The following is a 15,058-nucleotide window of genomic DNA, read 5'->3' on the forward strand; positions in this document are numbered from 1 at the left end:
AAAGGATTGCCAGCCTAGTATTTAAAATACATGTATGAACCTTCCCAATATGAATTCCTTTAAAAAACTCTAAATGTAAAGATTCATATCTTTGCTCTATGCTATTTTAACTATTCCCAAATGTATGTTGAAAATACAAAAAGAATGTAGGAATAATACTCAACCTATTAAATTTTTGTTTATGGATACTAAAAGTCTTCCCATTGCCACCACTTCTAAGTGGCCTCTGTGATAAAGCTAAAGTATCTTCTTTCATTGCGCTATCTGATCCTGTTAATACAGAAATGTCTTCTACAAAGCATCTCAAGTTACTGAATCAAAAATGCTCCATTCCTTTTTATATCATTCTGAACAACCGGAAGTTTGGCATTTCCTCCAGCAGCGTGAGGCAGACCTGAGAGATGAACAAAGATGGAGAGAGCCACTGCATGGAGGCCAATGAAGAATCAGTGGCAGAACAGGCAGAGCTTCCCCACTCCCCTCCCCTCCAATAAAAGCAGCAGCCAAAATATGGTCAACTGTAAGACACCAATTTGAACCAGAAGCCAAGTCTAAGAAAACCATGGGATAAGAGCATCCTGAATTCTATATAAGAGCCAAGAATAAAAGAAAATAAATGGAGATGGGCAGCACCAGTTACTGCTTCAGAACTGATACAAAGCATTGGTTCTCAAAATTTAGTTGGAGTCAGAGTCACTGGGAGGGCCGCTAAGAGACAGCCGAACCTCACTCGGGAGGTTCTAAATCAGCAGGTCATGAATCGAGGCCTGACAATGTGCATTTCAATAAGCTCCTAGGAGGCTTAGGCAGCTGGTCCAGGGATCAACTCTAGAGAACATGGATAGATATGAAGGTTTTGGTGGCTAGCTCTTTTCTCCTAGACTACTTTCTTCTGCAGAGAAACTCTCCAGCTGTGAAAGAACCTGTTTCACTCTTTACTGATCCCCTGGATCTAAGGAAAGATTCAGACTTAAAGTCCTTGAAATGGCACATAATCACTGGGAAACTTCTGAAAAACTTTTGAGCCCCCTTCCTCATAAGTGTTTTTCATAATCTCTCTCCCAGTGCCAAGGCTACAACAAATTTCTCAAGGTCTTAGCTGAATTCTGTAACATTATACATTTCCCTTTCCAATCCTGCTTTCAAAATTTGCAACCAAATGAATATTACTTTCCTAAGTTTCTTTTTCACTCTCCATTTATTTAATATGTACTAAAAAAAATCTGCATTAGTTGATAAGCTAGCACAGTTGGTAGGCCTTATAAATATAATACCCATAGGGGATCTAAAGTAATTAGCAATCAAATAGCTAGTCAGTGTACACCACCTGTGTTTTCCTATTCACCTCAAGACTTTAAATTCTTATGTTACTTTTAATTCCATAATGACATATACATCACAACAGAGTTCCTAAAAAACGTAAAGATTCCATTTAAAATATGTTTAACTTAAGAGCACTGGGACTGAAAAATTTCAAGGGAAGTGTAATATGGCATAACTCCTTTGAAAAACTGTTCGGTAGATTCTTACCAAGTTAAATCAACATCTACCCTGTGAAACACCAATCCCAATTCCTGGTTGTTTATCATTCAAAAGAAAAGAAAGAGTATGTTCACAAAGCACCTGATCAAGAATGTCCCAAGCAACCTTCTACAAAATAGGCAAAAACTGAAAACAGTGATGGACATTTGTTCATTAATAGAATGGATAAATCGTGATTAAATTCATACAGTGGAAATACTACTCAGCAAATGAAAAACGCATAAATTGTTGCTAACAAGCAACAAGGTGAATGAATCTCAAAACATGAGGTTGAGAAAGGAGGCAAACACAAGAGGATACACATGGTGTGATTCATTTCTACAAAGCCCTAACTCATGTGCAACTAATCTATGGGGACAAAATCAGAAAGTGGCTGTTTGGGGTAGAGAAAATGGGCTGGCAGAGAAGAGACAGATGGAGCTTCCTGGAGTGATGAGATTGTTCTAGTTTTTGTTTTTCACAGTCTTTTATCTTGATGGGTAAGACTGTCAAAAAAAAAAAAAAAAGCTATCAAACTGAACACTGAATATCTGCGTCCTTTATTATAAGTAAATCCCATCACAACAGAAAATGATAAAGCTAACTATTTGAGAAAAAGAATGATTTACAAAAGCAATGTTCTTTATATCCAAAATAAAATATAGTTTAGATAGAATAGCTTGATATTTAAAATTTCCATTATTCAGGGCACCTGGGTGGCTCAGTGGGTTAAAGCGTCTGCCTTCAGCTCAGGTCATGATCCCAGAGTCTTGGGATCAAGTCCCGCATCAGGCTCTCTGCTCAGCAGAGAGCCTGCTTCCCTTCCTCTCTCTCTGCCTGCCTCTCTGCTTACTTGTGATCTCTGTCTGTCAAATAAATAAATAAAATCTTTTTAAAAAATTTTCCATTATAGGTGATAAAGAAGCAATCACAGATGAATGGTTACAGAATTATGATTTCATGCTTAAGGTAGGGTGACAGAACATCTCGGTTTGCCTTAGACGGTCATTCCAGTGTTGACTTGAAACCACAGCATTGTCAGTGCCCCCCTTTGCTATCAAAGGTATCTTGACTTAGAGAAAGACCTATAGCTAGAAGGAAATTTGATATTATTTGGTACAATGCACTCATTCACTTTTCCGTTCAACCGACACTTGCTAAGCATTTACTATGTAGCCAAACATAGCATCTATGTTCTTGCTACCATTTCACATTGCTCCTTTGTTTCCACAATTAGAACCTAAAACAGAAGGATGGATTTTTTCCTAAAGTTAGCATAAAATAAACAGTGAAAGACAAACTAAATACAGAAGAAAGCAATGAGAATTTTCTATAAGCAAGGAAAATATAAATCAAACTTATAAAACAAAAAGGTTAAAATTTTTTTGAGCTGTGCAAAACAAAATGCATAAAGATATTCACAAATATAAAATAAAGGAAACCTTTACCTGCTGCCCTGTAAAGTATTTTAGGTTCAAAAAATATACAAGGATTTTTATCCTCTATGCATGACAAAAGAAGTCCTTTGGCCTGGAAAGGGCTTCTGGGTACAACCACCTGCAAAAACAGATTGTTTTTTTTTAAAGACCATTTTGATACAAAATGTAGTCCAGTAAACTCACTTATAAGGGGAGATATTTCAGTAACTAATTATTACTAATTGCAGAGCTCTTGCATTTTTAGCCTAATTACCATTATCAATGTTACATATTGTCCCATCCCCCAAAAATTCCATTGTTGAACAAGTATTTATCAGATGCCGATCACAGTCTAGTAACTAAGATACTGTTCTCTTAAAAAGCTAAGCTTCCATACATATATTAAAAGGAAACTGCAAGAAGCAAAGTTGTCAATATCTTCCTATATTCACCTATAAAAAAATATTTTCCACTTATACCCTACTTAGTGCTACTTTCAAAGGGCATGTAACTCTTCTCCAATTTTGATATACCAAAATTTCCTTCTTTCCCATGAAACACAGGGTCTTCATTTCCTAAGTGGAAAATAATTCACTGAACTTTATGATCTGGGCACTGTAATGTCCGATTATCGCAACACTGAAAGGAAACTGTGGATACTGCCCACTTCCAGCTGAGATGAAAGGGCTCCAGGACCTTCTAGAGAAGACCTTTGACAAGGAGGAGGATGATCATGGAAGATGGCACATGTGTTAACTGGGCCAAGCACTCTACGTGGATACTACTCTTCTTAGCAACCCATACTATTATTATTTTCCCCAATTTAGAAAGAGAACCAAGGGATTAAAAGAGAGATCAAATAATTTGCCCAAAGTTACACTGATTGTTTGGCCACAGTTTCTCTCACAGTTCTGACACCAGACCCTAAGCTCTTACTATACTATTTTGCCTCAAATCACAAACTTATGTCTAGTTTTTAACAACTGTTAAATAATTACATAAATACCAGTGAATACCAGTTTTACATGGGAAGCTTTATTCAACTAAATCTGAATTTCCCTTAAAGACTCAAATGAGATTCCTTGAAACAAACTACATTTGGCTTTCAGAATCAATTTTACTCCATTTTAAACTGAAAGATTATTTTTTAAAAATAGCACAAATCTCACTCTTTTCTGTAAAAAGGACTTCTGAACACGTTGCTTACCATAAAACACAATGTCTTTAGGTTCCTACTCTAGTTTCTCTTCATCTGCTTTCCTCATGTATTTCTATTTCCATTTGGGATTAAAAAGAGGGAAAGGGACAAGTGAAGAAAGGAGATTGTGAGGGGACAAAAATCTCTTCTTAAAAGTGCTGGGTAAGGGGCGCCTGGGTGGCTCAGTGGGTTAAAGCCTCTGCCTTCGGCTCAGGTCATGATCCCAGGGTCCTGGGATCGAGCCCCGCATCGGGCTCTCTGATAGGCAGGGAGCCTGCTTCCCCCTCTCTCTCTGCCTGCCTCTCTGCCTACTTGTGATCTGTCTGTCAAATAAATAAATAAAATCTTAAAAAAAAAAAAAGTGCTGGGTAAGATCATAAACTTTAAATGTCAATCAGTGTTCAGCTCAGGCACAAAAATAAATGTGTTTAGGGATTCCTGGGTGTCTCAGATGGTTAAGCATCTGCCTTCTGCTCAGGTCATGATCCCAGGGTCCTGGGATCGAGTCCTACATTGGGCTCCCTACTCAGAAGAGAGCCTGCTTCTTCCTCTCCCTCTGCTGCTCTCCCTGCTTATGCTCACTTGCTCTGTGAAATAAATTTTAAAAATCTTTAAAAAATAATAATAAATAAAGTGGTGTTTCAATGTAGCTTCTGTCCCAACCTACCGCTTCTAGCTTATGTTGAAAAATTATGCAACCTCCACTCAATTAAAAAAAAATTGTGGCTTTGCTTTGGTAGAAAAAATAAAAATAAAAGACAGATGTTTACAGCCAATTCATGTTCTCAAACACACATACAGCCCTGGGTGGACCTAGGAGTTTCTATCATGATGCCCTGGAAGGCTCTTTAGCAAATGGAAATGGAAAAGATAATGTAAAAAATTAAAACATAAAATATGCCCAAATTTCACTTTTTTTTAAAATCAAAATACCTAAACTATTGTGGAAGACTTAATATTATTACAGATGGCTTTAAAAGAGAGATGCTTCAAAATTATTTGATGGAGTATTACCTTACCTGGAAAACACATCTGGATAACAGAGGCTTCTCTTAAACTGAAGCAAAAGTCCTATCCCTCTGACTTTGAGGTAAATATGTACTAAACCGTAGATCTATTAAAATGAACCCAGAATCGGTTAAGTGAGAAAGCCCCATTAGAAAGAAACAGAGCTTTGAAAGAGGGGGAAGTTAAACTATGTTCTCCATCTCATCATTTACAGTCGGTGAAATTAATGTCAGGGTTAAGCCAGTGCTACTTCAACAAGAAATAAAACCTGGGAACTGGAGAGCTGATATAAAATAAATATGCCCTTTCTAAAAAAAAGCAATTAAGTTCACATAAATTCCACAAATCCTGTTTGCTTTCCTCTAGATAAGCATATTAGTTAACAGAACGAACCCGAATGGAAATAACCAACAGAGATCAAACAAAGTATATAAATGAGGATACCTTTATTCCTGGGCAGTGAGCAAAAAAAGCTTCAGGACTCTGAGAATGATAAAGAGCCCCATGTCCAACACAGCCCCAAGGGGCCCGGATGGTGAGGCTTCCACAATTGAAAAGATCCCCAGAACGATAGCGATACTTGGCAGCTTCATTAACAATCTAGGTGGGGGGAGGAGTAGGGGGAGAGAAAAAGGACAGGTCACAAAGAGTCTTTTATTGTCATCCCTTTCCTTAACCATTTTATTAGACCTTTAAATATATGCCCGTAACAAAATATCTCATAATGCATTAGCATTATGATGACCAAAAAATCCCCAAGATCAGAGGTGGGAGAGTGGAGGCAAAACTCCAACACTTCATGGGTGTAATCTAAGACATGTTTAATCATAGGGGCACCTGGGTGGCCTAGTCAGTTACACATCTGCCTTTGGCTCAGGCCATGATCTTGGGGTCCTAGGATCGAGCCCCATGTGGGGCTCCCTCTGCTCAGCAGGGAATCTGCTTCTCCCTGTCCCTCTGCCCCTTGCCTTGCTTGTGTTCTCACTCTCTCTCACTCTCTCTCAAATAAATAAACAAAAATCTTAAAAAAAAATGTTCAATTAAGGTAAAATGAAACCTTCTTACCTGATCAAAAGCAGGGAAAATATAATCTGCAAACTGAATTTCCGCAATGGCAGTAGCCCCAGTGACTGCGATCCCAATTCCAAACCCAACAATTCCTTGTTCACACAACGGTGTGTTGAAAACTCTATCTTTTCCTAAAAAAAGAAAAATTAGTCTTACTGTGACAAATGGGAGTGATAAAATACACAGCACAACCAAAAATTCAGAGAGTTAATGGTGACGGAGCATAGAAAAGGTGAAGGAAATAGAAGATAACTAGCATGAGGGCTGGTTTAAATGCAAACAGAATTATTACATTAACTGTAAGTAATCTTAGCGTTTCAACTGAAAGGTTGTCACTCTGGGAGAAAAGAAAGCAAAACCCAACTACTTAAAAGAAAACACTGAGACAATAAAGATAACCAAAGAATCCTAAGTAAAAAAGAAAACAAACAACATAAATCCTAACCAAAACAAGGTGTTGTCCCACAGGATCAGTGGACAAAGTAAACTTTAGGGGAAAAGGTATTACCAGAGATAAAGTGGGAAAATTCATCATTTTGAAAGGTTCAAGTCACAAGGAGAACATAATTCTAAATTTACACTCATGGAACAACATAGGCTCCAAAAAATAAGAAAAATTAACAGAATTAAAAGGAAAAAATTGATAGATTCCCAATATGGAGGGAGATAGTAATACACCAATCTCAGTAAGTGACAGAAAAAGCATACCAAATAAAAAGGCAGGACTAGAGAAGATTGGAATATGATTAGCAAATACGACCTAACTGACATGAGCAGGACACTGCACCCAACAGCCAAGAATACAAACCCTTTACAAGGAAGCAGAAACAGACATTCACTGACCACAGACTGGGCTAAACTTAGTCCAATCTCAACAAATTCCGAACAATTAAAATCGTAACAGGGTGTATTCCCTGACAACTGAACTAAGCTAGAAGTCAGTAAGAGAAAGAGAGTTAGAAAATCCTAAGTTCGAAAAAAAATTTAAATATGTCTAAGGATCCACAGCTCAAAAGAAATTATAAGGACATTATAAAGTATTTTGAATGGAATGACAATGAAAATTATGTATTAGTTTGTTAAGGTTACAAACCTTAACTTAAGGAGTGGAGAAGCTCCTTTCAGACTAACCCGCCCACACATATCATCAACTCTGGACACAATGTAACAAATAAGTGACTTAAAGGCATTGGAGAGCCAAAAAGCATGCCTAAACCAAAGGGGCCTTGCCTTGACCCTTGAAAGAAAGGAAAGGCAGTGGATAAGCCTAACATTTATAAGTCCTGGCCCCTGAGGGGACTCTGCATTCTCTGTGACACAAGACTGCTAGGATTCAGACAAGACAGACTCTGTCTTTATTAGCTCAGAGCTTTGAGAGAATGAAAGGGGTTCAGGGTTGCCAGTGGCTAGGCATTGAGGGACCAAGCCCTTAAAAGAACACCACATAGGGGTATCCCAAAGTCCATGTGTATACTCCATCCAAATCATTGGCTGACCTCTATGGCTACAGGAGACGTGAAGAACCCAGCAGATAACAGCTGGAAGCCCAAAGAGCTGAGCAGAGATTTGAGCTCTACCCACTAAGAAAAATACAGAATTTGGAGTTTGAGACTCTTCAAATTAAAAGAGCTTGATAAACACTTCAGGCTTCGCATTGAAAACACAAGGCACATTTTACTAGTGTTTAATTCTCATTTGAAATTTCACCACCTGTCCACCAATACCAGCACAGTCTGGCCAGGTGACCAGAAGTCTGTGGACAGATCGGGGATTCATATTTCAGTCCCAAAATTGAGGGACACCGGTTCTTGTTGCACAGAATTCACTCTCAGCTTAATCATTCCTTTTGAATACGCACTACAAATAGGGCAGGTGCTGAGAAACGCCAGCCAGACACATCCTGTAGTCTGCACTCTCTAAGCAGCTACAAAAACTTAAAAGCATGATTCATACTCATCACCATCTGTGACTATCTTCTGAAACTGTGACCGCTATCACTCATCAGTTCCCTATTTGACAGAGAACAGCTTGATAAGCTCTAAAAATCGAGGACTCCATTGAACTAAGAACAATTCCTTAGTAGTAAGGTTCAAGCCACCTCCTGTGGAATCCATACCTCTGGAATGCCTGAGCCTCCCTAACTAGGCGAGCAGTATTCTTATTTATTCCCTGCCACTTCAAGTTCCCTCGACTTGGGTATTTGCCATCTCAGGATGTAGATACAGCTTTTTTTTTTTTTTCCTAAAGATGTTACCTATTCATTTGAGAGGGAGTGAGAGAGAAAACACAGAGGGAGAGAGAGAAGCAGACTCCCCACTGAACAGAGGCCCCCATGTGGGGCTCGATCCCAGGACCCTGAGATCACAACCAGATCCAAAGGCAGATGGTCAACTGACTAAACCACCCAGGTGCTACTAAAGCCTTTTTTGCTGCTAGAAGGTGGCAAAGTTGAGTTTCTCATAACTGTTACTCAAATGCCTGCCTGGTCTGAGGAAACAGCTTAATTTAACAACTCTCTCCAACAAGCTGCAATGACATCGCTGTTAAAAATATGTTTCTATCTTTTCCCAAAAAGGTAACGATAGAGGATAAGAACACACGTAACTTGTGCAAAGATGATGACTTCCTCCATGTTATAGTGAAATTAACCTGATTCAAAGTTTGTACACAGAGTATCCCAGGGGGTAAATTAACACATGCAGTGATTGCGCCATGAGTCAAGACGGATCTGGTTTTCAGGGCTATCTCCACTAATTACTAAACTCCCTAAGGCTCAATTTACTATCTATATCAAAAGAATCATGACACTAAAAAGAGTGAAATAATTAGAAACAGGAGATAGGGCTATTGTGATTTTAAATAGGAGGGTCAGGAAAGTCCCACTGAGAGGTGACATATACAGAGAGAGTTGAAGGGAAGTGAGAAAGTGCACTGTGCATATATCTGAGGGAATAAATGTTCTGGGCAGAGAGATCAACAAGTGCAAAGGTCCTGGGGTATGGGCATTTGTTACTACATCAGAGGAAAGGCAGGAAGTACTGACTGCCTGGTCTGGAGTAAGAGAAATACTGATAGGAGATAAGCTGAAGAGTTGAAGGGTGTGGAATGGGGAGGTGACACAGATCAGACAGGGCCTTGCAGGTCCCTGTCAGCTCTCTATTAACTATGACAATGAGTGAGTCAACAAGTAGGTGAGGGAGACGGGAAGCCATTGAGAAAAATCCTGCCATTCTCTCAATGACATTCCATCTCTCCAAGCTGGTACTTGGTGAATAGCCTCTAACCAGGCAAGGGGGACATGGCAAGTCTGATTATAGGATACTACCATACCAGTAAAGATGATGACACCTAATTGCAGAAAAGGTGTGAGACTCTGGATGTAGTCTAAATATAGAGTCCAAGGGATTTGTTGATAAAATGGTTACCGAGCATGAGTCAGAGAAAAACACCAAGGATGACTCAAAGGGTTCTGGCCCACGCAACCTGAAGGAGAGAGTTGCCCTTAACTAAGGAAAGGCAAACCATGAAGCATGCTGAAATGAAATACCACTTATGGAGAGGCTACATTTGAGATGCCTTCAGATGTTAAGGTAAAGCTCGTAAACAGACTGTTAGATATAGAAGTTGAAAGTCTTCATCATCAAGACAACACTAAAAAACATGGGCCTGGGTGTGATTGCCAAGTAAGTGTACGTGAGTATATAGAGGAAAAATCCAATGTTAAAAAGACAAACAGTGAGAACTAAAATAATCAGCAAAGTTGAAAAGAAAAGAAAAAAGCCAAGAGTTTGGAGGAAAGGTAGGAGAATGTGCTGGCCTAGAAGCGTCTTCTAAGAGGCTTAGATCAAGAGGGAGAGAGAAGACAGGAGACAGTGAGTAATGATAATTATTGGGAGAAGTTTTGTTGTAAAGGGGAAAAAAAGAGGAACAACTGGCTGGACAAAAATAAGGGTCAATAAAGCGAATTTTTCTGTAAGACCAAAAAAAAAAGCATATGTGCAGGCTTATAAAAATGATCGATAAAGAAAGGAAGAAATGATAGAGAAAATTAATGAAATGAAGAGACAGAAGAACAGCCAAGACTACGGCTTTGATGGGGAGGAAGAGGTCTAGTGTGGAGACGTTGACAGGAACCCTTGCATTCAGTCAGAGTGCAGGAGGAGGCATGTGTGAGCACCGATGCGGATACAGGAGTGTGTGCAATGGCAAGAGCTTGTCAAAGTCCTCTCTTCACTGCATCTATCTTCTTGGCAAAACATGAAACTAGATTACTGGTAAAAACTAAGAATGGGTGCGCGGCAGTGTTGAGGAGAGAAAAGTATGAAATAGTCTTCTGGGGGGCGCCTCGGTGGCTCAGTCAGCTAAGCGTCTGCCTTGGGCTCAGGTCACCATCTCAGGGCCCTGCGATCAAGCCCCATGTCAGGCTCCCTGCTCAGTGGGGAGCCTGCTTCTCCCTCTTCCTCTGCCTGCTGCTTTGCCTAACTGTGCTCCTTCTCTCTCTCTCTCTCTCTGTCAAATCAATAAAATCTTAAAAGGGCGGGGGAGGCCGGGAAGGAGAGGGGAGGGAAGGGTCATCCAGGAAAATGGAGAAGTGAAAGGACCAGGATCTGGCAGCAGGATGGTAGGCAGCAAGGTGGCCCCTGTAGATTACTAGTCTCAGACTAAAAGTGACATCAACTGCAAGATGACTTTTTTTTCTGGTAACATTCTACTTAAGATTGAGGGTTTAGGAAATAGTGTTTGTTAAATTAGACAGCCACATGCAGAAGAATGAAACTGGACCACTTTCTTATACCATACATGAAAACAGACTCAAAATAGATGAAACACCTAAATGTGAGACAGGAATCCATCAAAACCCTTGAGGAGAACACAGGCAGCAACCTCTGTGACCTTGGCCACAGCAACTTCTTGTTAGACATGTCTCCAAAGGCAAGGGAAACAAATGCAAAAATGAACTATTGGGACTTCATCAAGATAAAAAGCTTCTGTTCAGCAAAGGAAACAGTCAACAAAACCAAAGACAATGGAAAGAATGGGAGAAGGTATTTGCAAATGTCTTATCAGATAAAGGGCTAGTCTCCAAAATCTAAAAAGAACTTCTCAAACTCAAAACCCAAAGAACAAATAATCCAATCAAAAAATGCACAGAAGACACAAATAGACATTTCTTCAAAGAAGACATACAAATGGCCAAAAGACACAAGAAAAATGCCTCACATCCCCTTTGGCATCAGGGAAATACAAATCAAAACCACAATGAGATACCACCTCACACCAGTCAGAATGGCTAAAATTAACAAGTCAGGAAACAACAAATGTTGGCGAGGATATGGAGAAAGGGGAACCCTCCTACCCTGTTGGTGGGAATATAAGCTGGTACAGCCACTCTGGAAAACAGCATGGAGGTTCCTCAAAAAGTTGAAAATAGAGCTCCCCTGCGACCCAGCAATCACACTACTAGGTATTTACCCCAAAGATACAAATGAAGTGATCCGAAGGGACACCTGCACTGCAATGTTTATAGCAGCAATGTCCACAATAGCAAAACTAGGGAAAGTCGGGCTCCCTGCTCAGTGGGGAGGTGCCTAGATGTTCATCGACACATGAATGGATACAGAGGATGTCACACACACACACACACACACACACACACACATACACACTGGAACACTACTCAGCCATTTAAAAAAATGAAATCTTGCCATTTACAACAACATGGATGGAAGTAGAGGCTAGTAAGCTAAGCAAAATAAGTCAATCAGAGAAAGACAATTATCATATGATCTCACTCATACACACAATTTAAGAAACAAAACAGAAGATCATAGGGAAATGGAGGGAAAAATAAAACAAGATGAAATCAGAGAGGGAGACAAACCATAAGAGACTCTTAAGCATAGGAAACAAACTGAGGGTTGATGGAGGGGAAGGGGTAGAGGGAAGGGGTGACTGAGTGATGGACATTAAGGAGGGCATGTGATGTAATGAGCACTGGGTGTTATCCAAGACTGATGAATCACTGACCTCTACCTCTGAAACTAATAATACGTTATATGTTAACTAATTGGATTTAAATTAAAAAATAAAAATAAAAGATTGAGGTTTTAGAGATGGGTTTAGCTGAGATTGGATTTTGCCAAGCAAATAATGACATGGGATTTAAACTGGGTATAAAGGGAAGAAAGGTCATCAGGATAGTGAGCTACAGTGACAGGGTGGTGGAATTCATGGCTTTTAAGAATCAACATGGTCCCCCCCCCAAAAAAAAAAATCAATATGGCCAAATCAATATGGCTGGATTGGAGGTACTAGAAGCAGTGAGCTGGGGAGGTTCAAGGTGGAAGTCGGAGCTGGGGATGCCTTAAATTAAGATCCTGGAAGGACCACAGTTACTACTGATAATGATAACATCTGGGATAGGACGGTTAGAGTGAGGGGCTGAGGTAGGATGAAGGACGAGATCACTGAGAACACATTCCATGTGGATACTGACAGGAGTCCTGGAGAGGCAGACAGTGAACCAAGGTGGAATGAAGAATGGTGGCCTGGTATGAATGGATGACAAGGGCGGACCATATTAGTGTTCAGGATTCATCAATTTACTGATTTATTGATAGTGCTTAATAAATGTTATTTTTAAAGGAAAAATTAAATGATGGAAGCTAGGTTTCTTTTGATTCAGAAATCCAGTCTTTCTTTATTTTCCAAGGTGACTAAACTCAGCTTTTTGATATTTAGAACCAAATTTCTCAAATTCACTCCTATTAAGTAGCACTATGTGATTATATAATAATCTCACACAGACCACATCCTTTAGGTTGGGTGGTTACATAGAACTGTAGCCCTGAAACACACGACCATTTTTTTTTTTAAGATTTTATTTATTTATTTGACAGAGAGAGATCACAAGCAGACAGAGAGAGAGAGGGAAGCAGGCTCGCCGCCGAGCAGAGAGCCCGATGCGGGACTCGATCCCAGGACCCTGAGATCATGACCTGAGCCGAAGGCAGCGGCTTAACCCACTGAGCCACCCAGGCGCCCACACACGACCATTTAAAACATTCATCCAAATGATAAATAAAATCAATGATCAGTCGTAATTCCTAACTTTCAAAGGCAGCTTGACTCTAATGACACCCTAGTTTCTGAAGCACAAGGAAAGCTGGAAGGAGGCAGCAGCTTCATCAAAGTGCTGGAAATCAAACTCAATGAGTGTTTAGATAAGTGGTCAGGGGTTTTAATTTCATAAGAAAGAAAGAAAACAAACAAACAATGTTTACCCTGAAATAGCTCTTCAATGCCCAATAAGATTTTCTGACTAAGTCAGAAAAAAGGAAATACTATCCAAATCACTTCTTTCTAAAGCTCAGACAATGGAGTAAAATTAACATTTCAGAAAAACTTACTGCTATCGATGCTATCGGTACCTAGGAGAAAAGGCATCCATACAACATGCCATCTTCTTAAGTTTTCCTCCCTGTGCTTCAATTTTAAGCTATCTCTCTTTGTCTACCTCCATGACCTCTTGAGTCCACACAAACATGTGTAGAATGCCAGATGTTTGGTTATTTAAATAACTGATGATGTGTTAGAATCTCATTTGTCAACAAAAATCAGGCATCAAGTCATACCATGACGTCCTTAATAGTTCTCTTCTTTTGTAAAGGGAACGTGATTACATCATAGCAGCACACTGAGACATGAAAGATACTGTCCACCACGGAATGCCAAATATCAAAAGAAAACCAGCAGCGAGCTGGCTTTTCTAGCCAGAGTCACAGATGGATATAACCAAGTCCACCAGTGAACCTGGTTCCGTATACAACATTTAAGCCACAACTAGCTCAGAAACAGTGAGAAGAGTGCAAAGAAACAGAACTTAGGAAAAAAGCAGCAAGCAGCCATAGGTTAAAGTGACAGCATTACTTCCTGGTAGATCACGAAAGTCAGTGAGGACCTGCTTCTGTTCGGTGCCCAGACATATTTTGGAACCCATGACAAGTTTTAAACTAGCTTTCCTTGTGAACACAGTGGTCCCGCAGGTTATTAAATCTACCTTGGGTAAAATTAAATTTATTATTACCACAAAATTTCTGGAAAGGCAGCTTTAAAACTGCCCATCTCTAAGCAACACATATCTCCTTAGGACACAAATCTGAACAGGTCAGCATATCCTTCAAGAAAAGAGATCAGCTTCATCAGGGAAGCACCTAAAGTCCAAGATTCCCTGACCAAAAGGGTAAATAAGGACATGAAACATTCACGATTAAGCTAAAAAATAAGCCACAGGTAAGGCCATTGTAGATATAACTTTGATGGGGAGGGGGACGGATAATACATTACAATAATTGTAGTCACAGACTTTCTGGAATATGTTGTGATTTTACATTTTAAAGTTTGCTGATAAAGAATTTGATAAAGATGAAAGGCATTTGTTTTAGGATCAAGTAAAGCAAAAGTCAAAAGTTAATCCAGAAGAACACTTCTACTTCTTAAGATAAGTAGAAAAGTAAATAGAGTATTGTACTCATTAGAAAGATATTTACAGAATAAACATGCAAACAAATCTTAAAAATAGAAATGCTAGGTAGAATGACTGTACAATTCACCTTCCAAACAGAAATGTCTGGGAATGTTAAGGATACTAAGAATAATTAACAGATGTTATTGATCTCAACAGGCCTAAACTGTGTAGTCCCAGGAAAACAGCTGTTCTGAATAAACCAAGACATATAGTCACTATTATTAGTTAAATAATATTAACACCTAGATAAAAAGTAATAAGGGAAATATGAAGCCAAGTGTTCAGCTTAGCTGTAACTAATTTACCATATATTAGCAT

General features: G+C 39.4%; 1 protein-coding gene across 2 annotated transcripts in view; it reads right to left on the minus strand.

Annotated features, from left to right (window-relative positions):
- Positions 1-15,058, minus strand: part of BCKDHB (branched chain keto acid dehydrogenase E1 subunit beta) — a 232,473-nt gene that overhangs the window by 179,933 nt on the left and 37,482 nt on the right. For both annotated transcript variants that reach the window (XM_046006755.1, XM_046006756.1), the window contains exons 4-6: positions 6,211-6,344; positions 5,590-5,745; positions 2,970-3,078 (exon numbers count right to left, since the gene is read on the minus strand). In XM_046006755.1, coding sequence (XP_045862711.1) covers positions 2,970-3,078; positions 5,590-5,745; positions 6,211-6,344 — 399 coding nt within the window. The remainder of the gene's footprint in view (positions 1-2,969; positions 3,079-5,589; positions 5,746-6,210; positions 6,345-15,058) is intronic.

This window comes from Meles meles, chromosome 5 (assembly GCF_922984935.1).
Source record: "Meles meles chromosome 5, mMelMel3.1 paternal haplotype, whole genome shotgun sequence".
Lineage (NCBI taxonomy): Eukaryota > Metazoa > Chordata > Mammalia > Carnivora > Mustelidae > Meles > Meles meles.